Genomic DNA, 27,321 nt, shown 5'->3' on the forward strand with positions numbered 1-27,321 from the left:
TAGAGTTCAATAAGGACAGGATATTTCTAAATTAAGTTAGAAACATTGCTTGAATCAAACTCAAACTCTATTATTTTGACCTTTTGCATGCTTTATCCGGCATGCAGGCAACATTTGAATTACCAGTCTTGCATATTTTTGTTGCTGGAGGCTGAAAAATATTTAGCAAGGAAGCTCTGAAAATGATCAATTAGGGTTTACCGCCCTCTAGTGGCAACAATAGAAATGTCAGCACAGGACGTGTTGATGAAATTAAAAGCTCAACAAGTATAAATCTGTGATCTTCATGATTGGATGGTTTAAATGAATTTAAAATTCTGGATTTGATTTGAATGAAATCTGCAGCCTGGCTTTCACGTCGCTCCAAGTTTTCATGCAACACGAACATGAACACACACGAGATATTTATATCCCTCCCCAAAGATGGCACTGAGCAAGGTGGAGGAGGAGGGGAGCGTGTGTGTGTGTGTATCTTGATGGGCACACACACAGACAGGACAGGCGGCTACACCTGGACTGTTCACTCAATGAAAGATCAGAGACGCCGGCCAAAGCAACAAGGTTATCCTCCATCTTTACTGGACGCCAACACACGGGAAACAAACATACACACACAACATCCACGTGTGTGCGTGTGTGTGTGTGTGTGTGTGTGTGTGTGTGTGTGTGTGTGTGTTTGTGTGTGTTTTCTTTTAACAGAAAAAGTGCAAAAATATAAAACTAAAATAAACTTAAACTATGAAATGGTACAAAACTGGCTCGTCATTTTAACTTTGCAGCTGCAGAGGTGGAGCTCATGTGGGAAACTTAAGGATTTTATTCAAATGTTATTGAAAATATTTGTATCTTTCACCAAAGGTAATGAAATATTGTCTTAAATAATCAAGAATGAGATCGTGACAGAAAACCTTAACTGACCCCAGGGAGATTTGTAATAAAAACATAAAACAGATCATTTGAGTCGTAGTAATATGAAATGTTTAATTTTGAGGAGCTCGTTTTATTGCTGAAAAAGAAAAAAATATTTTATTTTCTTTGCATGTTTTGAATGAAAGGAAAATTATATTGATCACTCCAGAAATAATAATTTCTGAATCTGATTTTCCTTTTTTTTTTAACATGTTCATGTAAAAAAAAAAAAAAAAAGGATGTAAAAAATAAAATAAAATAAAAAAATCGAAGTGATTCATGCACATGTTTTGTCTTGTAAGTAAACATCTGCATGTTGGACCTGAAGTTGTCAGTGTCGACCTTGAAGCCTCAGATCAGTGGAGGCCTAATTTAAACCTGCAGACCACAACAGGTGCCCCCCCCCCCCCCCCTCCCTACACCCTCCTCCTCCCTCCCTTTAGGCTCCACCTGTCCTCTCTTCTCCGCAGCGGGCTGCCGACCCAGAAAGCAGCCGTCATTCATTAGAAATGGTATGCGGATCCGCCGGGGGGCCGGGCGGCACAAACCCCCTCGGTCACCGGATCGGCGGCAGCTGCTCGGCCCCCCGGTGCTATTTTCACCCTCAGGATAAAGTGATGTGCAGCCGCGGCGCGCCCGCACGGTCCCAGCTACTCCAGTCCGAGCCGAGCAGAGCCAGGATGAAGTCGACCGGGAACGAGAGACCGGCGCAGCCCGACGGATTCACCTCAGACCTGGACGATATGGACAGCGACAGCTCCGACGGAAAGTCCACCGGAGGCTGCAGCCCGCGCGCAGAACCGGGGGAGGTGAGCGGAGGCGGATCCCGTGCCGGAGTAACGAGGCGGAGGAGAAGGCGGAGGCGCAGGAGTGACGGTGGGGACGTGCGTCTCCCCGGAGTGAGCCATCAGAGGCAGGCGGCAAACGCGCGGGAGCGGGACCGGACACACAGCGTGAACACCGCCTTCACGGCGCTCCGCACGCTCATCCCCACCGAGCCCGCGGACAGGAAGCTGTCCAAGATAGAGACCCTCCGCCTGGCCTCCAGCTACATCTCCCACCTGGCCAACGTGCTGCTGCTGGGGGAGGACTGCCTGGACGGACAGCCCTGCCTCCGCTACCAGAGCATCCTGCACGGCCCCGCCGCGCTCAGACCCATCTGCACTTTCTGCCTCAGCAACCAGAGGAAACTGGTGAGACGGATTTTACACCTGCAGCGGCATGCAACATACAACTCCTTACTGTCATGTAGAGTGCAAACAAGGTTTTTAATAAAGAAGGAGAGAAACAAAATCTGCTCCATCTGTATTAAAAGGAGAACATATCACTCCAGCTGTGCAGGACGCTTCCCCTTTATGTTTGAATTACAAGTTCAGGTGCAGAGTTGGGAGAGTTTGAAGTGATTTGTGTTTGACCAAAGCTGCACCTGTTGGTTCAGTGATTGACAACACCAAAGGAAAACATGCAGTGGAGGTTCAAAGGTTTAAAATAAGTCTAACAGACACATGCCTCAAACTGATTGGACCTACATTTAAAAAGGTTTTTTAAAAGTTTTAGGTCAAATCTTCCACAGTGAATTCAGAGACGAATGGCAAATCTGATTTATTAAAACAGAAAAACAGAGAGCGAAAAGGAATTGAAATAATAACAGGGGAGGACAAATCCGTTGACGTGATGTTTACGACTAAACTTCCAGTTAAGGGTCGTTTTTAATCCTAAGTACAGCTGTGTAGAAGTGGATCAGACGTGTTTACAGTCGTTGATGGTGTTTGGCCGACGCCTCTGAGTTATTAATAGAACAGAAACTGTCACAAGATCAGAAATATTATGTCACAATGACATTTTACAAAGCAGCACTGTATTTACAATTTTACAGCAGCTGAACTCGACTGCTTTCACGGCTCTGCAAACTTTTATTTGTCAAACATAAGGAGCGGAAATCTGATGTATCTGCATGTAAACAAAAGATGTAAATGAGGGATACTTTTACATCTTTTCTATCTAAAAAACATGTGAGGTGTGTTGTTTTTATAAGGGACTGTTAGACCCTGCTATGCATCAAAACTTTTACTTAATTAGTCATTTCTGATGTATTTAAAGGCGAGGTGTAAAAACAATGAATGGTTAATTATTTAAAAGAATAAATCAATAAAATAAAGACAGGAAAAAATGGATGAAAGGCGCTAAATTAAGCTGATAAAGTTTGTTGTTGGGATGTATGCTTTGGTGCTTTCACTGAACCGTGTTTTGTGGTAAAACTGACTGTTTCTCTGCGTCCACAGCTCAGAGATGGAGGGAAGCACTCGGCTGCGGTGTGAGGTGAGGCTGCTGCGGACAGACGAGGACTCCACCTCCGTGTTGTTTACACCTGAAGGACTTTGTACATAAACATGAATTATTTATTTTTTGGATTAGAGTAGAAATCAGATTGAACACTGAGAAGCACTTTCTGTTCACGTCCGTCCGTGTGCCTCTGAACCTCTTGTGTTTTGGTTGAGCTGTAACCTGAGCCCATGTGTAAAGTTGCACCTGACGGGGGGGCTATTTCAGTCCCACCAATAGTATAAACTACCCCCCCCCCCCCCCCCACCACCACCACCACCACCTCATGTCCAACGCCTAAAAAAAAAAGCTTTGCTTCAGTCCCATGAAGGAAACTGAAGAGCAGCTCCTGCAGCGGTCGCTGTCAGTTTAGGGACATGAATGCTGCCTTCAGGTGCTGTCAGAGATAATAGTTTGTTAACTTCTCTATCGCCCCCGGTGGTGATCAGTGGACACTGCAACGCACACAGAAACTGTATCATGAACTTATTTTTCACAGCCGCTTATTCTAGTTACACGACTACTCAAACTGCACTTCTGTAACGTTTGCAATGTTTAAGATGCAACAACCGTTCAAATCGAAGAATTACGCAGCCAAGTGAGCGATAATTACAACGGCATTCCCTTTCCTTTTTAAATCTCAGAACTAAGCAGAGGATATTACATGAGGATGTTTTTTTTTGTTTGGTTTGCTTAATCGAGTAATTTAAGACGAACTCAGGGGAAGATTTGATGTAGCTTTACGTTCAGATGGTGCATCGTTGAGTCCTTACTTTACTTTTCGGGACGCCGCACAGACTTGCAAAGAGCTGTGAATACTTTTAAACGCCCTGAAAGCCAATTAATGGAATGAGAGGAAGTATTGAGTTTACGTTTGAAAATGGTGTGCAGAAAAGCTTTCTGGGGAGAAGATGCATGATCAGGGGCGTTCTCACATCAGCTCACTCTGACTTTCTGCAGAAAAAGTCTGGCAGAAGAAACTCTGGATAAAGTCTTTTTGCGTTCACACATGCAGCTCCACGGTGAAAACCTCAGGAGTTTTGTGCAGGTGTGAACAAGGCTTTTATGTACCTGTTGGAAAACAGGAATATAGAATTTACCGATTGGGTGTTTAGCCAGTTTTGAAGCTGAAACTTCCCCAGAAATAAGCAATTAAGTTCAGAATTCAGAAACCAAAAACTGACTGGGAGGCTACTTTTTCATTTTTCATCTTTTAGCTGTTTCCTGATGAAATATGATGATAAACATCAACAGTGTGGTGAAATGTTTACATTTGCAATCTTGCACAATCTCTGTATCACTTTAAAATATATTTATAAAGTCTGGAGAGCACAAGAACGAGAGACTCCCCGGCACAAAAAGGAGAATATCTAAACCAGTTATTCACACAGATCGTTTGACATGTATGGCTGCAGCAGGTAAAGATGAAAACTCTCACTGGAAAATGTTGCACACTACCTCAAACCTGCTCTGAATACGAAGGCCTACCTCGAAATCTGAAGTGTGACACGACTGTTTAAACTTGAATATCTGACATTCATCCTGTCCTTTGCACATCACAAAAAACTGAGAAGCTGGTTGAAGAAAAATGTATTTTTGTACAATAAAAATGAAAACATGTAACCGTCCTCTCTTCATTCATTCCCCCTGACGCTCAGTTATATTTTCTCGCGCTAACCTTCTCTTGAAGCCGCGCTCTCTCCTCAAGGGGCGTTTAAGAAGTCTGACGGTCCTCCAAGGTGTCGGAGGGGGGGCCAAGTCTTGATCGAGACAGCAGAGATCAGGTCCTGGGGAAGGATACATTAAGTGGTGTAACTTTTATTCAATCACCTGATTCAGAAATTTTACTGGATTACTTTGAGAGATCATTTATGAGCATGATTTCATCAAACTTTATCTCAAAGCTGGACCAAAATTAAACCTTTGAGTTTTTGTTCAGTTTTGTTCCAATTTTTATATCTTGCAGCTAATTTTAGTGTTGTAGTCAAGACCACAGTCCCAGACCAGGACCTACCCTAGACCAGAACAAGACATTTAGGGATCGAGAAAGTCAAAACCAAGGCAGGACGAGGTCGAGACACAACCAAGACCATAAATATCTCTGAAAAACAGCTTATCAGTGTTGGTCTTGATCCGGAGTCACCCAGTCTGAGACCGAGGCAAATCCCAAGACCTTCAAAAAGTGGTCTCGAGACCGGACCGATCTCAACTTCTACAACACTGGCAAATAGATCTTCAGAATAGCTTTATTCACTCGTTCTGCACTTCTGATAAAGAAGCCGTGTTTGAAACAGATAAAAGAACATAAACTGTTTAATTTTGTTGCAGCACGTCGATCACATCCCACATGTAGAGAAACAATATTTAATAAAGACGCTGAGAACACAGGGTCGGTAACATTTCAATAATCTTTATTTCATAAAAAAGTCAATTGGTTTGTATCAGATTAAAGAAAGTAGAAACCAATAATAATCCATTAGCTGGCGAGGCATCTCACAGAGGGGGGAGGGGGGCGTGTCTTCTGACGGCGCGACCAGAGCCACCTCGACACGCGGTACAGGTTTACCCGAAAAGTCAAGAGAGAAGGCGAAGTTTAAGACCCGATAGGAGCCGAAACATGAGCTGGGCAAAAATCATAAAAACAAAACAAAAAAGGCGGGATTTAAAATAAAGGAAAAAAAACCTTGGCAAAAAAATTGTTGTTTTTTTTCCCATCGGCCTTGAAGTTGCACGACAAAGACGTGACTTTTAAACAAATCTGGATTCAGATTCGTTGAGGCAGCCGTCGAGATGACATGGAATGTTCCATATCCTAATTACGACAATAATAATAATAAAAATAATATCAAAATAATAAAGAGGGGAGGATTTATCGCGTCGACCTGAAACGGGTGACGAATCAGGACCGAGCCCTTTTGTCTGGAGTTAAAAATAACACTTAAATCTGTTTTGAGAGGAGGAACAATGTGTGTTTCGGGGATAAAGAATAAGTAACAGGAGGTAGAATAGAAAGAAGGGGAAATACATTTTACTGCTCCTGCTGCTACTTATAAAAAATAAAATAAAAAGTAAAGAAAGGAAAGCTCGTCTGGCGTTGGAGGCGTTTAGTCCGTCTCCTCCTCCTCAGATTCAGACTCTGGAAGAGAGAAAAACAAAGCAGTAGACGTTTAAGATCAGGTCATGACTTGAGACTTCTGCAGAAAACAATAAGAATCAGATATTGGGGCGCCGGGTGCCTAAGGGAGGATATAGTCCACAGGGCGACATGTGGCTCCTTTGAAAAGGTGGAAAAGGAGAGGATATATTTCCATTTACCAAACAGCCCCGTGGTCTAAATGAAACATCTGTGCTGTGGTCAAAATATAACGTGAATCAAGCACCAGAGGAGGTTTGTGACCCTGTATAAACCAGCTCTCTCAGAAAGCTCCGTTTTGGTCTCTTTAAATGCAATTTTAAATAGAGTAACATTAGCATATTTGAACACACAGGTGAAGCTCTTATAAAGGCACTCCCTCGTCGCTGAGGGAGCGATCACAGATGTTCCTGCTTTGACATGTCAGAATATCTGCAGTGGGAAACATTTAGCGCCTCAGGGAGAACGTCAAACAGATATGTGGGTGTTTTGTGTTTCTTTTTTTTTTACCTTCCTCTGCGTTTTTCAGCCACTCGACAAATTTCTTCATCTGCTCGAGGAAGAAGCTTTTCCCCTTGGCAAGGTGGGCCTCATTGTACCACTTCAGTATGGCCTCTTCGCTCAACACATCCGCTGTTTGATGAGAGAGCAGGAGAGAGTTAGAGCTCGGCAAACGTTATTTTCAACATGTGCTAGAGAGACTTAAAATATGCCTCAGTTAAAAAGCAGTAACAGCTCTGTGTGAAGTTCTGCTTCTGGATCTGGCTTTTAAGACGCTAATAGGTTTGAAGTCCTTCAAGCAAATGCTGCACTTCCTTTTTAAAAGCTTACAAACCATTCTGTGCAAAAACAAGAGGCTGAAAATGTGTTTTTGTTTTAAATGACACCGAGCATGAGAACAACATTTCAATATCAGGGAAATGCTGATACTTCTTAGCGTCAGATGCTACAGAGTGTCATTGACAAATAAAACCTAAACAGGAAGTTGTGGTTTGTTAGATTAGTGGGTATGGACCGATGTGACACCGACCTTTGTAGAGCAGCACCACGATCTTCGGAAAGGTCTTCATGAAGTGGATGTTGTCGTAGCAGTACTCCTGGATCTTCAGCATCAGGCTGAGCTCGGAGAGACCCTGGGAGGTGAAGGCTTTCAGCAGGAGGCTGTATTGCTGCAGAAACAAAAACAACAGGAAGCTATGTTTGTGTGTCCTGTTGAATAGTTGTATTCTAGTTTGAGGTTTTTTTTGTTCTCACTCATGTCCGTGTCTACTTTCACACCTTGCATAACACCACATTAACAGTTAGTCAGTGTGAAAACTGCAACATGAACACTCTGCTCTGAGCTCTGCTGCACCAAGAACAGAACTGACCTGAATAATCTTCATGTTTGTGATAATAGCTCTGACAAATCTGTGTTGCATCACTAAAACCCCGTCTGATCGTCAACTTCTTTTAAGTTTGAAAGTCAATTGGAGGCGTAAACTGTGCAGGTTTTGTTAGAATTATTGCAGTGCAAAAAGGTCTGCACACAGTTTGCATTTAGAAGTCGCAACTGATGATAATTAACTAAGCACAACAGTGTCCTCTGTAACTTTGTGCCAAGCAGGTTTTGAGCCTACCTTGCTGCTGAGTGTGGTTACATTGTTTTGTGAGATGCATGCATGACTTCGGTGCAGGACCCTCCGCATTAAAAACTCAGATTTTATGATGTATTATAGTAGATTTTTTAATTAAATTTGTATGAAATGCAATTTATTGAAGTCAAACCCTCTCTAAGTATCCTGTATTTGATTTAAAAGTTTCATTTTTTACATCTTGAATACTTGTCTCCGCCCTCGTAACCTGTCAGGACCTGCAGCAAGGTTCACAATTATTGCCCAATCACTGTTGATCCATTACAAGAGGTTTAAGAGTCCTTTTTTTGTTTTTTTTAAAGTGCATTGAAGGTCTTGAAACTTGTTGCAGCTTTACGGTCACGCTTACCTTCAAGTGTTTGATGGCTTGTTCGGTCACCAGCTCCTCCTTCTTGTTCCACTCCACGCAGCTCATCACGCTGGTCCAGATGATGCTGATCATGGCCTGCTCTGTGAGGTTGGACTTTTTCATCTCCTCTTTGGTGAAGACGATAATCTGAAAAACAAAAAAAGCAAAGCAGGGTTTGATCATCAGCAAATCATGTCAGGTAGTAACAACCAAGCATGTGCAGGTAGTTTTCAACGTGGCTAAAATGGTTCTGAAGTGTTGTTGTTAATCAGCCCAGTGACTCATTGTTTGGCCTCCTTTGTTACTGGACGCTTGCGTACTTACAACATGAGCTGCTGTGCGTCAGCCACATACACAATAATTATGTAACATTGCAACAAGTGAAATTACGTCAATGAGGGAAGCAAAATCTGCAACCAAAGAGGAACAACATAACCCTGCAACTGAATCAAGTCTAACAGGTAAATTATAGCCCATAAAGTCCAGATCTAGCAGATGCAAAACCAGCAACTTGTGTGGAAGAATGAGATAAAAATAAATAGACTGTTAGAGGCTAATTTGCAGTCCTGTATGTGTTGTTGCAGCTGCAGCCTCACCTCCTTCTGAGGATCACCACGGGCCATCTGTTCCTGGAGCTCCTTCTGCAGCTCCTTGCGGGCACCGATGGATTGCTGGTTGCGGGCAAAGTCGGACAGCTCCTTCAGCCCGGCATCGGTGAAGTACTTAGAAAAATGCTCGCAGCTCCGTTTGTTGGCAGGAAAGAGCTCCTGATGGGCAGAGATAGTCAGAGTTCAAATATCTGATAGAAAATCGGAATCAGCAGGACAAAACTCCTAAACTTTATTTTTTTGCTATTTCAGATTACAACAGTTTTTTTTACCATCAGCCTGTTGTCCATTCCGACTTTCCGGAGACTGCCAGCGACTGAGTTGATGTCCTTCTCAGCGATCCAAGTTGAAAACAGCTTGACCGCAAAGGTTGCAGATACTCCTAAAAACAAGAAAAAACAGGTTGATGTTAAATTACGGGGGAAAAGTCCTGATGTAGAAATGAATCGCTTTGAAATCCCATTTTTTCTAAGATTGTACAAGAGCTGTTTCGTTTATCTGAGGGCAGATTATAGCTGAACAAAGTCTTTCCGTCGAGTTTCTGCTCACCTTCTTTGACGAGGTTCTCGTTGAAGAGGCTGTTCAGGATGGAGGCTGATATGTTGCCGTTGCCGAGCAGAATGCCGGTCAACATGGCCAGCTTGTTGCGCTCAGACTCGGTGAATCCTTTCAGAAACAGCAGCAACTACAGAGAGACAAACAGGCCCAGATTTTAAAACGGGTGAGTTAACAACATCTTCGCTTTGATTGAACATTATAGATTCAGATCATGTTGATCACCGGTGAAATTTCTGAAAACCTGTTTTGTCTGTCCCCTAAAAGAATAACATGCTGAATTTTATCGTCATCAAGTTCAGGTTGTTGTTCGCTTCACTGCCTGTTGTTGCTGAACATGTCAAACCAGCACAACAAGTCTTTAGCTCAGCTAAAATAAATATTTAGACCGCAGCGTTCAGAACAAGTTCAGCACATCTGTTTCAAACACTCACCTTCTTGATCTCCTCTTCGAAACCCTTCTCCAGGTACTTGTAACGCCTGATCAGCTTGTTAAAAACCTACAAGGGAGAAAAATCACCAATAAGTTCTCTTAATGATTAAAAAATCTCAAAATAGAATACTCTATAGGGGTTTTTCAGTGGTTGTTGAAAAACAGCAGGCCATGATTTGTACCTGAGCGTAGGCTTGCATGGTCTCCAGGTCTTCTTGTGCCGTAAAGAGGCAGAACTCAGTGCGGGTCATGTCCTCAGATAGAGTCCCGCCTGGGGCTGCACAAGATTAAAAAAAACAGCGATAAGTCAGAACAGGAGATATACGCTTTCATAACAAAACATAGACTGAGTAACCTCGTCCATCTGTGACTGCAGGGGGCTACGGAGGCTCATCGGCAGCAGCCGCCATGCTGGAAATGCTGTCTCACCCTAACTTTCAGTCAACCTAATGATAGGCTGAGAGCTGGAGCTGAGGCGGGTCTGAGCCCCCTTGTCTTTTTTTCCAATTGTTTTCAACAAAGAGAGAGCGTTCACAGCAGAAAGCGCACGCCTGGGGGAAAAGCAGAGCGCCCAGTGTCTTTTTAGCACCGGCGCTCTTCTAAAAAAAAAAGAAAAGAAAAGATATTCCCCATAGTTTTGCCGCCTATGGACAGGACCGACGTGCAGCGCTTTTCTTCTCAGCGTACAAACGCTTCATGCAAACCTTCCCGAGCGCACAGCCAGCGCTTTTCAGCCACCCAAAAAATAGTTAGGTAGACATGTACCTAACAATGCCCGTTTAAAATAAATGCAAAGAAATGTAAACCTTGCATTCTTTACCTGCTCGTCACAATCACACTCTTCAAAAGTTTGCACCCTATCCCTTTCATGTATTGTTTTTCCCCTCAAGATTAAAATGCTTAAATGTCTTGAGTTCAACTCACCCAGCATCCCGCCGGCCACCAGGATGTCAAAGAGTGTCTCTGCATATCGGCGGTAGTCAAGCTTGGAGCCAGAGGCATCAAGGAACTTCGCGACCGCTTCCAAATCAGAGCCAGTTTGATTCAAGCCTTGTACGATACTTTCTTGAAACTGAGAAGGTTCAAATCTCTCCTTTTCATCTGTGGGGGAAGAAAACAGGAGTTAAAAGAAAGAAGAATGCAAAGTGTGTTTTCTTAACACCGAGGACAAAGGCAAATACAAACCTCTTTTCCTCGTTTTGAAACGCTGGCCGGTAAGCGTTGGCTTCTGCTGCTTTTGATTATTCATAAAAGACACCCTGAAAGGATAAAAACACAAAGTTAGCGTTAACTGAAGTTGAACAGACGGCACGTTGACACTTAAGAGAAAAGTACACCGAGTGCACTTTCATTATGTTTTGTTGTGCCAGGGTTTGGGTGTAACTTGGGTGAGATCCACGACCGTGTCAAGAGCTTGCCACCATAATTTATCCTTGCATAACCCAAGTATGGCAATTTAGTTTTAAGCCAAAGGTGTACCTTTGTGTTTCTGTAGCATTAAACCACTAGAAAATAAAATAATCAGATATAGTAACGTGTTCAGTTTTTATATATCAGCATTATGTAATCAAGCTGGCATTCAAAGGGTTAAAATCCTCACAATTATTAATTTTTTTTTTTAGATATTTGCAGAAAAAAGCAGAATATCTATAATAATATATTGTCTTTAATGACTTAAGAGTGTAATAAATTAAACAGATGCCTGAGGGTTACAAATAAAATATTCACTTTATCAAACATTAAAATATATAAAGTATGTTTCATCCTGCAGAATTAAGTCAAAACTAAACAGAATTATACTCTTAATAAAAGGAATCACTACATTTTGAATCTATTATCAGTTCAAACATACAAAAACACATTTTAATTAAACCGACAAAAACAGCAAAAGGATGAAAATCAAACAAAAGGTGGAACAATCGAACAACAGATTTATGAGATTACTGAGATTTACCAGGAAAATGTCACACTTAATGCCTCATAATGGATGTGTGTTCAACGTAGACATGTTTAAGAGTAGAATCAGTCAGTAAATTCAAAGTATTGGGTTGAAAAACACGCTGGTTTTCCAAACTACAGCTCGCTAATTGTGGGTTAGCACAGCATGCTAACTCCGGGCCTCACCATGCGTCGAGCTGTGTTCGTTAGCCGGGCCTGCTAACTACCAACCAACATCGGTTATAAGACAAGCTAAACAACTGCTTGGACTTTAATTACAAACATGAGGTGTTGCCTTCTTAAAACATCCAACCTCCTGTCGACGTGTCATTAAAAACGTTAACGTAATACCGACACCGCGTTCAAGTATTTGAGTGATAGCATGGCTAAAGCTAAGTTAGCTCGCTAAAGCTAAGTTAGCTCGCTAAAGCTTAAGCAGAGAAAAAACTAAATTCAGCGGTTAAAACATCGCTGAAAACTGTCAAACACGACATTTTAACGTTTTTGTGACACGACTGTGGTGTAAGGTGTCGTAAAGATGGAGAAAAAAACAAGTACTCACCGAAATTAATGCAGATAAAAAACGGTAGTGAACCAGGGGAATCAATGCGAGTGACGATTCTCTCAGCGGTCCAAACAAAAAGACCTGCCCGTCAGGACTTCCGCAGGCTCCGCCCACCGCGCATGCGCAATTCGAAGGGGGGGTTTCCGTTCCACAAAATAGGAAAAACAAAAAAAAATTGTATCTACGGAGCCCTTGAAGTTTCAAAATGTTAAAAACAATATATTGTGCGCACAAGACAATTTTTTATTTTATTTAAAATCTAATTTTATTGTTTCTGTATTTATTGTTGTGAAATTGGAAGTGGTGTATGTGGTTAATTATTATTATTATTTTTAATTCTCTTTTTATTAATTTTTAAATTAAAACAGAAACAGGCAATGGGGAAAAAAAAATACAAGGAAAAACTCTAAACATAAATTATTCAGAGGCTATATGTTCCCAAGCCTGCCTGCAAGTTACTTCTTCCTACTCCTTTTCAGGCATATCAATTGAATATATGTTTCTTTTTCTTTTTTTGTGAAATCATTTGAACATTGTTTTTTGTTTATTGTATTTTCATGCATTTCATTTTTTTTTTGTATTTTTGATATGTTTGATTTTATTTGATATGTCTGAAATAAAAATTTAATCAAAAGTTCCCACCCACCCCATGCATGTTCCCAGTTTTGTACATACATATATCCACACAAACCTATACATACAAACATATCAATCAATAATAATTGACTAATAAAAATAATAAGTACAATAAAAAACAACAACAAAAATGAAGAATACAATTCATGCATCCATGTTGTCCTAAAATATTTTCATGTTGTCAGAAATAGACTATGGGCTGACAAGCCCCTTATTGGTGCCATAGATAACAGGACCACATGCCACACGTCTGGTGTAAACCTCCTTGGTTAATGTGGTTAATTTAACAGAAACATTCAATGAGGTAATTTAAAAATACATCAATAACTTACGCTACATTTTTAATTTACCACATTGAAATCAAGATATTTTGTCTAATACTTTAAAGGAGCAATATGTCACTCTGACACCTACTGTTTAAAATGGGTACTGCAGTCCAAATTCAAAACATTTGAGACCGCTCTCCCCCTGCCTCGTCCTCTTTAGAGTGGATGCTCATGCAGGCTGCCATGTCATGGACACTGAAGCTTCAGTAAACCGAGGGGCGTCCTCTTGTTATTTCTTTACTTCAGCAGTTTTGCTATTTGTAGAACACCTCTTCTAAACGTAAGACCTGTTATATTTAACCAGCCCTCCCTGCTTCCCTGCATCTCCTAACCTTCTCTTGTCACTCTCCTCCCTAACTCCTCTCTTCTTCAGGCCTCCTCTCTGACGGACGGGACTGTGACCCCTGCGATGTATCGATGAGCGATCATCCTCGGCCAACAAAAACACAAATCTGTGTTAGTTCAAAAACAGTTACTGACTATTTAGTTTGGCTGTGCTGTTATATTCTTGGTATGATCTTGCAGAGGTTAGGCACTGCCACTGAATACACAGAGAAACAGTTTATCTTCCATGTTCAGTCATTTATTCTGTGATTGAATAAGAAGGTGAAGAGTTAAAGCGACTCAAGCTGTGAATTAAGGTGCCTATAAAGTTTTTACATCACATGAAACATTCTTTGTTAAAACAAGAACAAAAATAAGACAATAGTTTGATTTGTCTGTTAAAAAAAATTACCTTTAAAGGAAGAATGTGCAACATGTTCCACATAAATATATCATAATCCAGTCTGTCCTGTGTAAATGTGTCTCTGAGTCCTGACTGTCTACAATGAGGGAGAAGCTCGAGTCCCGCTGGCTGTGTTGTTGTCAGAGCCGTGTTTACATGGACGGGACGGCCGGCTCCTCCCCTTGTGTATAAAAGCTGTTTTAGTCAAGAACTAGAGAAAAGAAGAAGAACATACTCACTGATTATTTGGATGTTAGTAAGAGTTTTTAGATCACGCTCATTCTGTGTCAGTTTACATGAAATGTGAAGCTACGAGCTAACTAAAGAGCGCTAACATTAGCATGCTAACACAACAACGCAGGACACAGGTGACTGCAGATCGATCTAAGGAGACGTTTGTCTGCACATTCTTCCTTCAAAGACATTTTCTAAAGGTGTTTTTATTTGTGTTGTTATTGTCAGTTTCATTCAGCCGAGCTTTATTTTGAAGAAACAGAAAAGTAAAAACACGGTAAAGTTTAGATGTTTAAGGCCCACGGTTTGAAAGATCCCGGTTTACTGGCTGGAATCTGCAACAATAGAACATCATCAAAAGAAAAGAAGTTAAAAGGAACATAAAGAACGACTGAAATATCATAAATTTACAACAGATTGAAATCACAATGTGGCTTCTTTTTTCCTCGCTACAGGATTTAAAAAACAACTCTTTAGAGGTTTTTTGATTGATTTTCCGGCTCATTATTTTTACCTTCTGAGTGAACGGGGATGCACAGGCCATGCAGGCTTTCTCTGGTGTTGCCGGGCTGTTCAGAGTAAACGGGCCGACTAAACCGGACTCCGAGCGCGCTGCAGCCGCCGCGTCTTTGATGGCGAAGAAGACTGAACTGCCGAGGAAGAGGACGGGTTCTCCAATACCCTGCAGAACCGGAAAATCATCAGGAACAAGTCTTTTTAAATACATTTAAAGGAGGAGAGTACAAATCTAAAAAGGATTTAAAGATTAAGGTGTGGCTCTGACCTTGGAGGAGTAGATGGCGTGCGGGTTGTGCGTGTCTGACAGAAGGAAAACGTTGAATTGAAGCGGCACGTCACACACGGCGGGGATTTTATACTGAGACGGACCTCGAGTGTACAGGACGCCGGAGGGGGAAAACTTCAGCTCCTCCATCGTGTAGAGACCCAAACCCTGCATGAACGCTCCTTCAATCTGAGAGAGGGACAGAGGTCGCAAAAAAATGGAAGAGACAAAAATAATGTGTTCTGGAAACACAGAATGACAAAACGACTCGATCTGGAGCAGTCCTCCTGAAATATTTTCAGGAGTGTATTTGTGAAAACGGCTTACAGTATGAATCAACCAAAAAACTATGACCATCAAACCGGAGAGACAGCATCCAACGTTTCAATAAGGTCAGACTGAAGCACTCTTGGAGCTCCATCTTAGATCAAATCACGCTGAAGGCCTCTGAATGTTGTGTTTTGTCTTTAGTTTTTATGTTTTAAAAGCCGCTGTGATGCCAGACTGTCCGACAATAAAGGTCAATCAGTCACTAAGCTCACTTTGTTTTGCTTTCTTTACATCTAGAACTGGAGAAGGTGATACATGTAACCTTTTCAGATCACTTATTAAACACTGACTTCAGGAAATGTTACCAAGTGTGCCTCCAAACAGGTAAATAAAATGACCTTTAGAGAAGCTTCCTCACTCTTGTTTCTGCATTTCCGTTCTTGAAAATATTTTTTCATCCGGGCTTTAGAGTTTAAAACCGACTGGACTGACCTGTCCGATGTCCACCGAGGGGTTCACACTTCTCCCGATGTCCATCACAATGTCCGTCCTCACCGTCTGCAAGACAAAGATGTTGAATATCGGGAAAATTTTGCAGATTAAATGAAGTGAGCGATGAGAGGTTTCTGACCCTGTAGTCTCCTGTCAGACAGTCCAGCTCCACCTCGCTGCAGCACGCTCCAAACGTGAAGTACGCGTAGGGCTGACCCTCCATCTTCTCCCAGTCCATGTACAGGTCTGGACCTCTGAGGACGCACAGGAGACGACCATCGTAACTCCATAAATACACAAAAAATAAATCAAACGTGTGTTTTCTGTTTTTTACCTGTAGAATCCAGTGGCTGATAAACTGATCTTCTCAAAAAATGCATCATTGACCTGAGAAGAAAATATAAAAACATATTTTTTACTGTTTCATTCGTTAGAGTTTATGTTTCCTTTTCTTGTGAAGTCGTACCCAACTCTCCCATGATCCTTTGGGCTTCTTCTCCCTGATTGGCTTAAGTCTCTGGTACAGAGTCTGGCAGGCATTCTGAGGGAAAGAAAATTAAAATAATTCAGTTTTAACATTTTAAAATGTTTAAACCGCAAAAGAGGAAAAATGAGACTTTACCTGGACAGCCCTGCCGTTGGCGTCGGTGCCGAAGGAGGCCGCAGACGGGCAGGTGTTGGGGACCGTGTTGGTGCTGGTTTCACTGATGTAGATCTTCGAGGGCGGGATGTGAAGCTCCCGACTCGCAACCTGACGGAACAAAACAGAAGAGTTAAAAAATGAATCTGTTATCATTCGGTTCAAGTCACCAAAAAAAAAAAAAAAATCACAAATTCATGATTTCATCTCGTAAAAGAGGCTCAGTTGTTTTATAAATAAGCAACTTAATGTCGTTTTTTAACGTTCTAGGTTTCTTTATTGATACCTAGAAAGGTAAATGTGCTGTGCAGACAAACAAACATATGTCAGTTCATGGCAAAGTCCTTACGCAGACACCCACTCAAAAGTGTTAAACATCCTGATCTTGAGTTAGTTTTGTTGAGTGGTGCTTTAGCTGCAGGTACAAAAGAGTTTCTGTAGCGTTTGGCTCGTCCCTTAGGAGCAACAAACCCACAGCCAGGATTTAAAGAAGCATGAGGAAATACGTTGGGGACTATTTTCAGCAGCGGATGAATCGATGTTTGATGCTAAACTTTACCTGCTGCATTTTGGTGTGGATCCCCTGACCCATCTCCGTCCCTCCATGAGTGACGAGAACAGAGCCGTCTTTGTAGATGTGAACCAGAGCTGCAGCCTGTAACACACATAAACACACAGACACACACACAGACACACACACAACCAGCATGCAGAAATTAAATCAAAACACAAATCTTCTTAAATTGTGTTAATTAATCTTAAAAGTTCTGACCTGATTTAAGAAGCTCTCTGCGAATGCGATCCCGTATTTAATGGGGATGATGGACATCCCTCTCTTCTTCCAGCGGCTCTGCTGGTTAAACTGGTCGGCGGCTCTGCGGCGGGCGCTGTACTCAGACTTGACCTTACACTCCTCCCAGCAGCGCAGCATGTTCTCCGGACTGAACTCAAACTTGTAGTGGGTGACTGACGGCCCCTTGTACATGTTGATCTCTCGAATCTGAGGAGGAATTTCAAAATAAGAAATTAAAGCATCTGATACGAGCAAAAAGCAAATGATATCCATACCTGTTTGAATACCACTGCAACCAAAATAACAGGAATGGGAGTTTTGAATGAATAGACTTAAACCTGGTGTGCAGGGCGTCCCAGCACCATGGCCACGTCGTTAATCATGTTCTCCACGACTAAGAGGCTTTGCGGGACGCCGAAACCTCTGAAGGCCGTGTTGGAGGGCAGGTTGGTCCTGCAGGCGGCGCCGCTGCCTCGCAGGTTGGGAATGTTGTAGGCGTTGTCCATGTGGAGAACAATTTTCTCTGCAACCTGCAAAAAGAAGACAATTCTTTTTTTTTTTTCTGTCTGGCATTTGAAATTTGAGAGTTAAACGTGAAAAACGGCAGATTATTGCCAACCAGAAGAGACTCATCGACCACGTTGCCGGCGTTGGTGTAGTACTGTAAATCTGCAGCCACGATCCTTCCATCCTTCATGAAACCCACCTGAAACAAACAGCACCTGTCAGGATCATTCAAACGACCCAAACCTCGCTGAAATAAAAAGTGTGTTTTTGTACTTTGTATTTTCCCAGGACCGGGTGGCGAGCTCCTGTGATCAACATGTCCTCTCCTCGCTCCAGGACGCAGCGCACCGCACGATTGGTCCTGAGGAGAAACATTAAGACGTGAAAATCACATTCATCAAATGGATTAATTTATTTCTCGTTTTCTACGACTCACTTCCACGCAGCCACGGACGTGATGCCGGCGAGTATGGCTGTTTTGGTGACCTTCCCTCCAAAAGCTCCACCCATCCTTTTGACGTGACAGGTGACTCTGTTGGACGGGATGCCCAGCGTCTCTGCGACTGTCTCCTGCAGTAAACATCAGTCCACCTTAATGCTATGAACTAGAAGCTACAGCAAAGGTAAAGCTGAGAGAAGAAAGGGTTTAAAGTTTTCACAGATGAGTCCTCAAACTGTCAAAAAAAAGAAGCAAAGACGGCGGTTTCTGCTATTCTGCAAACCTTCAGCCACGACTAACCACCTGAGTGCATGGCGCCTACATATGAACAGGGTGACCATCTGCTACATGTCCTGAGTCCAAAAAAGATCCAACACACCTGGTTTTGAACAGTCCCTGTCCACAGTTTCATGCAACATGCAACATTCTTGCAATGTCTTTTTAAATCAATCAATCGACGCTGCTGCTTGTTTTAACCAATAGAAAAACATTTCCTGTGAAGCAAAGTTGATTTCCTGTGTCCCTGTTGAAGTGAGGAATAAAAGAAACGTGTGTGTACCTGCGTTAACGAGGGCCACTGAGTGGAGACGTAAATGTTGAACTCGGTCTCCTCCCCGACAGGAACGACCAGCATGCTCTGCGTCTCCATGTAGAAATGTTCCTGACCGCCCATTCTGACCTCACCTGAGGAAACGATCACAAACAATGACGGACCAACAGGTAAACTGCACGAGATGCAAAGGTAAAGCGTCCTGTAATTATTGACGTTATTTGAAGGTTACAGAAGATTTGACCTTCATAAATGTGATCGACAGTTTGAAACGCTTCAGTCACGTTTCCTCTCTCGAGTTTCCTCCGAGGCTCGAAGAAAGACGACTTCTCCACGGCCTCCTGTCACACACACACACACACACACACACACACACACACACACACACCTTTAGGATGTCAGAGTGGTTGTGAGCTGATGGTGAGTCGTGTGTGTGTTTATTTAAACCACAGACCTCTACAGTGAACGCCGGGTCGGGCAGGTCTTCATAGCTGATCTTGACAGCGTAAGCTCCTCGTTTGGCGTGTTCCCTCGTATCAGCGACCACCGCACACACAATCTGACCGACACACGACACCTGCACGCAAAAACATCAAGAGAGAAAATCAAAGTTTAGATGTTTACCAAATTTAAAACGTTTTCACATTTTTTTTATTTTCTATTTTTCATTTTTTGTGCATTTTCCAAATTCAAAAAAAAAAAAAGAAGTGAGGATTCTATCCATCGTCACTGGGTGGCACCTTGATTTCTGACTATCCGCTGTCCTGTCTTTTTGGGTGTTCAGTATTTTATTTCTTTGTATTTTTTTTATTTTTGAAGCTCTAAAAAAAACGCAGATCAGATTTGAACTTTTCAGAGTGACTCACACAAACACTCGCTCACCTCGCTCTGAGCCAGCAGCTCCTCCTGATAGCCAAACGACTCCCGCACTTTTACCCCGGGAATATCTTCGGCCGTGATGACGTCGACGACACCGGGCAGCCTCAGAGCCTCGCTCATGTCCAGCCCGCTGTTTGAAATGAAATGTTTGGATTAACATTTAGAAAACGTGTCGGACATCTTTGTTATTTGGTTCATTTTCTGCCTACATGATTTTAGCGTGTGCTCGAGCGCTGGTGACCAGGGACAGGAAGAGCTCCCCGTCTGCGTGTGGCATGTCGTCACAGTAAACGGCCTCGCCCGTCGCCTGGCTGATGGCAGAGCGATGCATGATGGGACGTCCCACTGGGTCCTGCTCGCTCTGACCCTTTGACACGTGCTGAGGAGGAAGAGAAAGAGGAAGCAGTCAGGTTTTTTCATCTTTGAGGTGTCAAATCTTGTTTTTTATTTGCAGATTTCTGACCTGGAACTCCTGCAGCCCGGGCTGGATGTCTCGGGGTAACGTCTGGATCTTCTCTGGGAGCTCTTCTTTAATCACATTCTGTACATTTCAACGCTTTGTAAGCCTCTGGTGTTCATATTTGACAGGATTTATCGTCTTACATCATGCATGATGTCTGAGATTGCCCTGACCTACCATCTCTCTGAGCTCCTGCAGGACCTCCAGGTTGAACTTGAAAAGGAAGCTGAGCGACAACGAGCGACGAAACTCCACTTTTCCTCCAGGAGCCGACGGATGGAGGACCAGCTCGTCCAGGAGGACGTCGTAGGCCCGGCTGAGGGTCTCCTCGTCCCACGGCCTGAAGGAGAAACAGGATCCTTTAAGTGGCTCTTTGGAGTTCAAAATATATTTGGAGAGAAGGACGCTGACCTTGTGGCGATGGCTGCGCAGGTTTTGGAAGCGCTCAAGGTGGTCGCTCCCATCCCTCCGTAGTAAACACTGACGTCCTGAACGACTCTGGAGCCCTCCGAGAAAAACACTCGCATCCCCGACGTCACCGTGGCGAAGGACGTCTCCTTCCTCGGAGCCTGGCGGAAGACTCGAACAAACTCCCCCTGCAGGACGGACGACGGTGTTATCCAAAACATTTTTACTGCATATATGTTTTATTTATTTCCTTTACAGGCTGTTCAGGAAAAGTACATTTGTCTTGTTTGCCTTGTTTGGTCAGTAGGCGGTTTTCAGGCACCCCCACACCACACGGCCGTTTTGGACGCCCCTCAGTTTGCCACATATGAGACCAGTTATCAGGTCAAATGTTCAGGATTGTTGATGCATATGTTTCTTTTTTTAATGTTTTTTAAAGGAGTGATGTGAGCTGATTTTGACCCCTAAACTTGACATGTGAGCATTTCCAGACAGAATATTAGTTTTCACCTTTCTGGTGAAGGGGATGAAAACGGAGACGATGATCTCCTCCGGCTTCAGGATGGTTTTGCAAAAGCTCACAAAGAAATTTTGATCCAGAGGAACCTCTCGTCTTCCTCCTGCAGGAATCAGAAACACAGATTTGATTGTCAGGAGGACTGAATTAAACGTACTTCTCTCTGAGAGGAAGACGAAACTCTGAACTCACCGTTTGAAATGACGCTCACTTTGCATCTCCCGGCAGCCAAAACGGGGTTCAGGTCGGAGTTTGGATACGCACTGATGACTTGACCCCCGAGAGACTAAATAAGAAAAAGAGAGACAAGTCATTTGATCAAAGTTTTCTACCAAAACAAGTCAGTTCAATGTGAATCAGTCAAAAAACTAAAGCATGTGGAGGCTTATTCTCGACAAAACGTTTTTTTTTAGGAGAAGAAACGAGAAAATATCAGTGAGGAAGTCCAGGAGTTAAAAACACATTTGATTAGATAAATATCAGAAAAGCTGGAGTTGAAAATACGTACAGCTACGTTTCTTATCTGGACACTTCCCAGGTTCCCCAGCTGTTGGATCAGAGCTCGGAACAGTTCAGTTTTCTCCTCCGGAAACTGAGGAACTAGTTTCTGCAGGAGGGACCGAAGCTCGGCCAGAGTACAGCCGGCTCCAACCCAAACTCCTGCAGAGAGCGCAGAACGAACAAGACTGTGAGTTTAGGGCTGCATATTTTTTATTCTTGTAAATTTCTGCTGAGATTCATGAACCTCTGGGACATAAAAGAAACAGAGGAGTCTTAAAAATCAGGTTTTAAACGTGTCTTTTTTTAAACTTTAAAGCAGAGTCACTGTCCCTAAAATCAAAAATCATGATCAAAAGTCAATTTTAAAGATAGTTTACTCGCCTGTTGGTGTGTGAGAGACCTCAAACAGCTCCAGAACTCGGGTCGGAGAGATTATCAGAGGATGGAAGACGCCTTTGAACTTTATATCTGGACCTTTAACACAAAGTGGAGTTTGATGGTAAATGGACTTGAGCTTGTTTAGTTCTTTTCTGTTTTTTCCCCACGCTCACCGATGTTGGTGTTTCCCATAACCAGTGGAGCTTTGGGGTTCTCCGTCTTCAGCAGCACCAGCTCCTCCAGAGAGACGGGGGACACCCAGCGGATCCTCTCCCCGTCAAAGGTGAGGGTCTGCGGGGTTTCTTTTTCTGCCATCAGCTGTGGATAGAAACTCAACTTTATATGAGTTTTAACAGATTTGTGTGTGTAACAAGTTGATAACAACGTCCGATGACTCACGATCAGTTCAGGAGGGAAGATCAGCTCCTGCGTCGGGTCCAGGGGAAGAAACTCGTCTTTGTCAAACAGCTGTGGCGGCTCCTGAGGCAGATTATGAGAACACGAAGAAGAAGAAAACTAACACTATGAATTGACAAATATCAGGAGATTTGAAAGTGTGAAAGCCCTGAAAGACAAACATCATTTAAAATAAATCTCAAAGATCAAAAAAAAGAAAAGAAGACTCACTCGCTCGGTTTCATCAGTTTGATTTCCTCTATTCATGCAGCAGTTTCCGTTTCCGTTCACTTTGCAGCAGTTTGTCTCCTGATTGGATTCACAGCAAAGTGATCATCACATTTTCACATCTTTATGTGACATGAAACCTTCTACAATGAATGATTTGTGTCAGAAACAGTCAAAAAGATTCAGCTGTGGTGTTCTTTAAAATGTTGAACTTGTTGCCCAGGTGATCTTTGTACCTGACAGAAAGTCCTGCAGCCGTCTACGATCGGTCGATATCCAGTACAGCGACACAGATTCCCTGAAAAGCAAACACAGACGATGAGGACGAGGCTGAGTGCAGCGAGCATTTGAGTCAGGACAGTTTGCAAAAACACCACGTGTATGAATTAACGCTCATTTATCTTTGTTTTCATTACGTGTACATCATGACAGATTTCAGGTGAACAAACCAGCCAGAGCCTCCGTGATGTCGTCCATGTTGGGTTGAGGTTTGTTCCTCAGCAGCGCGTACATCGCCATCACCATCCCCGGCGTGCAGAAGCCGCACTGAGAGCCGTGAGCCTTCGCTATCCGCTCCTTCAAACACAGAACCAAACATTTCCTTTATTGCATGAACAAAACGTTTTAATGAGGAGTTTTTAAATCTGCATTAAAAGGATTGTTGATGCTGTTTTTGTCCTGAATGTGTGCTCATGATCACAGATAGATGTCAGGTGAATCATAAAAAATAATCCTCAGACTTCATAGGAAGAGAAATCTTTCTTTCTTTGAAGGAAAAATATGTCAAATGATTTGCTAAATCAGGCGTGCAGATAGGGAGAACCAGTGAAGGATTTTAAGCTGCTACAGAGAGAAGATTGAGGTTGTATGATTTTAATTTCCTCACTGAACAAAAATAGGTGATTTAATAAGCTGATTTGATTCACATGCATCAGTTTATTTAGCCTGGTTGAGGTCTTTCCTCAGCATATCTTCAAACTTACTCAAAACAAAACGACCTGAAAGTCTAAAAACGCTTTTTTGGATGGTGTGGGATGCATTAAATGAAAGAATAAATCGAGTTTGTGTTCTGACCTGCACAGGGTGGATTTGTGTCTTGGTGCTGCCGATGCCCTCCACCGTGGTGACGGCGGCTCCGTGAAGCTGGCAGAGCGGCAGCAGGCAGGCGTTGGCGGAGAAATGACTGTCGGTGAGGTGAAGGAAACGTGTCACAGCGTTGTTGTCATTGTGTTACCTCGCAGCGAGTCTGTCTCTGTGGGTCTGGTTATGGTTGTCGTGTGTTTATTTGACTTTTTCTTTGCACCACTGTCGACGTCAGTGTCTTTGTGTTGTTTGTTTGTCTCCTCTGGAATCACTTTTTGTAACTCTGTAGTCATTCAGGTCGCTCCAACTGGAGTTGTGCGTCTCTTTATAGAAGTTTTGCATCTTTTAATAATCAATTCTGCTGCTCTGTGGCTTTTCAAAGAAGACATGTTAACAGTTACTTCTCTGTTTATCACAGATATGCACCAACATGACTCGATTTATCCACCAGACAAACAGCATTTCATTTGAGTTTCATTGTATTGCACTAGCAGTTCCCTGCCACCAGCAGAGGGCGCTGTGTGGATCGCTACAAGAATCATCACTCTCTGGTGTCGAGTGGTGATGCACGTACATGCCCAGTTATTTTCCAGTTGAGTGACCATCTTCTCTTCATTATAAATCTTTTCCACAAGTGTTTGATAACTGTGTTCATCTATATCTATCACTACAGATCGAATATAGATCTGAAAAAAAGATATCGGACGATGTATCAGTATTGGCCCCAAACATCCCATATCGGTCGGGCCCTAGTTCTTCTGATTATCATGAATTGAACATATATTAGGTTATGTTTGATACTGTTGAGCTCTGCAGTGATTCATGCAGAGAGACTTTAGAGACAGAGTTCAGTTTGTAGTCTGTATGCAGCAGCTGGTTTTCATTTGGCTGTGTGTGTTCGGGGTTGATTGTCTCCTCTTACTCCTCCTCCTCTTCCTCCTCCTCCTCCTCCTCCTCCTCCTCCTCCTCCTCCGCACAGTAAAGAAAAGAGACAGATGTTGAGCTGGTTTCGAGCCAGGAGGGAAAATTCCCATCTGCACCCACAGAAATGTTGTTCTCGTGTTGCATCTGGTAACTCCCTCTCTGTGTCAGTGGTGTCAGTGTTTGGCTTTTGCTCTTTTTTTGTCTATGTTGCACCCATTTCTTACAAATACTAACTTTGGCACTTTTTAAACACAGTGTGGCTGCAGGTTTAGAAACAGACGCAGCAGAAGTGTGTTTTGCCGTTTGGTTTGGTTTTAGAACAAATGAAGGATACTTGATGGTTTTGGTAGCAGGTTGGTATCGGGACACCATCACCGTGCACGCCCCGCATCCTCCACCACCGCAGCCCGACTTTGTCCCGGTTAACCTCACTGAAGTCACAGTCAAGGAGATCAAAACAGCAGGGAGCGTAAAAGCCTGCTCACTCACATCAATATGATAATAAATCAGTTTTAAAAAAGATAGATCTGAAGGATACACTTTTCTCTGAGGAAGGACAACAGCATGGTCTCAGGGTCGGCATGCTTCTCTGTTACCTGTTTTTTAAAGAGAGAGAAAATATGTGTTACTCAAATACCTCACAGCGCTTTACAGGAACTGTCTCCCCAAACATACCTGACTGTGCTGACCTGCTGAGATTCAAATCCCTGAGCCAAACACACCAGAAAATCGCTAATCTTTTTGTTTCCTTCAACTTGTTTTGTCTGAATGTAACTCTGGAAAGAGTCTTTTAGTGTTTTAAAAAGGGCTAAATTAATTAATTATTATTAGTGTATTATAGTCTTACAATAAGAATATTTCATGTCTATAAAAAGAGAAAATGATTGGGTTACAGGTGGGTTAATTTACATGAGGTTTTTACAGTATTTACATGAAGCAGTGTGCATATATTTATATTAGATTAAGATGATAATATTAATAATACAGTATTTACATCATTAAACCATAGGATTATACAACAACAACAAAAACATTAGCAAACAAACAGCTGAGTGACAAAATAAGAGATCAAACTTACATCTGACTGAAGGTTAAAGGAGGTTGATTCGTTTTCTCCTCCAAATTATTTACTATCAGAATCATTTTCCTAAGTTTAAAAAGTTTATAAAACTGCGTCATACACTGTATTTTTTTAGATTTTACCAAAAATATGATTCGTAAAATTAAAAACTCTTTTTATTTATTTATTTATTTATTTATTTTACTCATCAGCGTCTTCCTGTCACAAAATCTGACAGGTCACAAAATTCTGTGTAACACCTCTCACTTACGTTACGACTTTTTTCGATCAATTTTAAGGAACTTTTTAAACGTTTTGAATTTCCAAACAAACTGAAAACGTTTTGTCAACCATAAGAATAACTTTGACAGCAGTAATAGTGATGACAACAGTTTGAAAACTTATATAATAAAAACATCCTGTTAGTCGCTAAAGCCAGCATCTAAACGACTAACGGTTATAAACTTAACGTGTTAAATATACCTTTTTCCCGTTAATAAAGAAGCACAAAGTATCTTCTTCTCTTCTTGACGACATGTTTCATATGTCAGTGAAAGTTTATTTGCACAAAAAAATAAAGTCGGAATAATTATGTAGCACTTCCGTTTGAGACTTTCAAAATAAGACATTTCCTAGCCGTTTGAAAGACAAAAACAAAGGAAAGAAACATGATTTGTTTTTTATTAATTACATTGATGTTATTATTATTATTTTTCACTACTCAAATAACAAGAATTTGCATTTAGTGGTTTGAATATTGTTTTTTTAACATATTAAAATAAGTAAAATAATCTGTGACTTGGGTTTTAAGTTTCTTTATTTAGAATAAGATTTATTAGAAAAAGTTTCATGCTGTCAAGGCTTATTTTTTAAGCTTTCTGGTGACCTTTTCAAATTGAGGTCTTTACCATTTAAAAGTGTTTCATGTTTTGATACATCCTGTCCCACACTGTTGCCGCTGTTTAACTTGATGAAGAAGAAAACCGCCCACCTTTAACCCAATGTGACCAGGTTAAGGTTTAAAACAAACAACCTACATTTTAAAAAGGTTTGAGTCAAAGTGCAAAATTAAAACTGCTGGAAGCTGAATTCCTTTAACTCTCAATGCAGAAAACTGATTTACATGACCTTAAATTCAACCTTTTAGGTCTTCTGCTGTTATAAAAGTTAATGACTCCCACTCTGTAAACAACACACATCACATACAGAACTTCACCTTTATGCTGCTGATATCGCTCAGTGCAGCCATCAAGGTGTATTCAATAATAATTAACCTGAACTCTGATCAGTTTGTGTTCAGGTTTAGTGATCTTATTTCTTAGAAAACGGAAACATCACAACATATGAAATCAATAAAAATCAACGAAACAAACAATTTACCCCCCGGGGAGAAAAAAAAAAATATATATATATAAATGTTTCATGTAACTGTAGAATAAGTCAGACTGAATGTGCAGTACATAAGTCTGACCACCAGATGGCGCCAAATCCTCATATTAATAATAATTATCCTTAATCCTGTAATCGTAGAAGTCAGACTGAGGATGCAGTACATAAATCTGACCACCAGATGGCGCTAAATCCTCATATTAATAATAATTATCCTTAATCCTGTAACTGTAGAAGCCAGACTGAGGGTGCAG

At 42.0% G+C, this 27,321-nt stretch overlaps 3 protein-coding genes across 3 annotated transcripts; 1 reads left to right on the forward strand and 2 right to left on the reverse strand.

The window, feature by feature from the left end:
- Positions 1–1,355: 1,355 nt before the first annotated feature.
- Positions 1,356–4,854, forward strand: si:ch211-246m6.4 (basic helix-loop-helix transcription factor scleraxis). The gene is made up of 2 exons (XM_020654407.3): positions 1,356–2,102; positions 3,192–4,854. Exons 1-2 carry the CDS (start codon positions 1,419–1,421, stop codon positions 3,225–3,227), a joined length of 720 nt encoding a protein of 239 aa, XP_020510063.2. The 5' UTR covers positions 1,356–1,418; the 3' UTR covers positions 3,228–4,854.
- A 771-nt stretch (positions 4,855–5,625) lies between these two features.
- LOC109999378 (eIF5-mimic protein 2-A) lies at positions 5,626–12,573 on the reverse strand. The gene is made up of 12 exons (XM_020654421.3): positions 12,444–12,573; positions 11,129–11,202; positions 10,868–11,044; positions 10,126–10,220; positions 9,945–10,010; positions 9,505–9,640; positions 9,228–9,337; positions 8,944–9,114; positions 8,348–8,494; positions 7,395–7,533; positions 6,875–6,997; positions 5,626–6,367 (listed from the first exon to the last, which is right to left on the reverse strand). The coding sequence occupies exons 2-12, from the start codon at positions 11,190–11,192 to the stop codon at positions 6,336–6,338; spliced, it is 1,260 nt and encodes a 419-aa protein (XP_020510077.1). The 5' UTR covers positions 11,193–11,202; positions 12,444–12,573; the 3' UTR covers positions 5,626–6,335.
- A 1,396-nt stretch (positions 12,574–13,969) lies between these two features.
- On the reverse strand, positions 13,970–26,259 carry aox6 (aldehyde oxidase 6). Its single transcript, XM_020654419.3, has 35 exons — positions 26,162–26,259; positions 25,157–25,214; positions 24,953–25,049; positions 23,686–23,794; positions 23,061–23,187; positions 22,848–22,909; positions 22,615–22,692; positions 22,387–22,467; positions 22,161–22,305; positions 21,991–22,083; positions 21,617–21,768; positions 21,301–21,394; positions 21,102–21,211; positions 20,595–20,779; positions 20,361–20,523; positions 20,187–20,264; positions 19,933–20,102; positions 19,727–19,853; positions 19,299–19,421; positions 19,089–19,185; positions 18,854–18,978; positions 18,292–18,425; positions 18,129–18,216; positions 17,968–18,054; positions 17,687–17,878; positions 17,328–17,555; positions 17,115–17,210; positions 16,538–16,666; positions 16,382–16,456; positions 16,250–16,302; positions 16,055–16,169; positions 15,916–15,981; positions 15,154–15,342; positions 14,884–15,051; positions 13,970–14,704 (listed from the first exon to the last, which is right to left on the reverse strand). Exons 1-35 carry the CDS (start codon positions 26,213–26,215, stop codon positions 14,654–14,656), a joined length of 3,999 nt encoding a protein of 1,332 aa, XP_020510075.2. The 5' UTR covers positions 26,216–26,259; the 3' UTR covers positions 13,970–14,653.
- Positions 26,260–27,321: the final 1,062 nt, after the last annotated feature.

The sequence above is a fragment of the Labrus bergylta genome, chromosome 24, assembly GCF_963930695.1.
Source record: "Labrus bergylta chromosome 24, fLabBer1.1, whole genome shotgun sequence".
NCBI classification, from domain to species: Eukaryota; Metazoa; Chordata; class Actinopteri; order Labriformes; family Labridae; genus Labrus; species Labrus bergylta.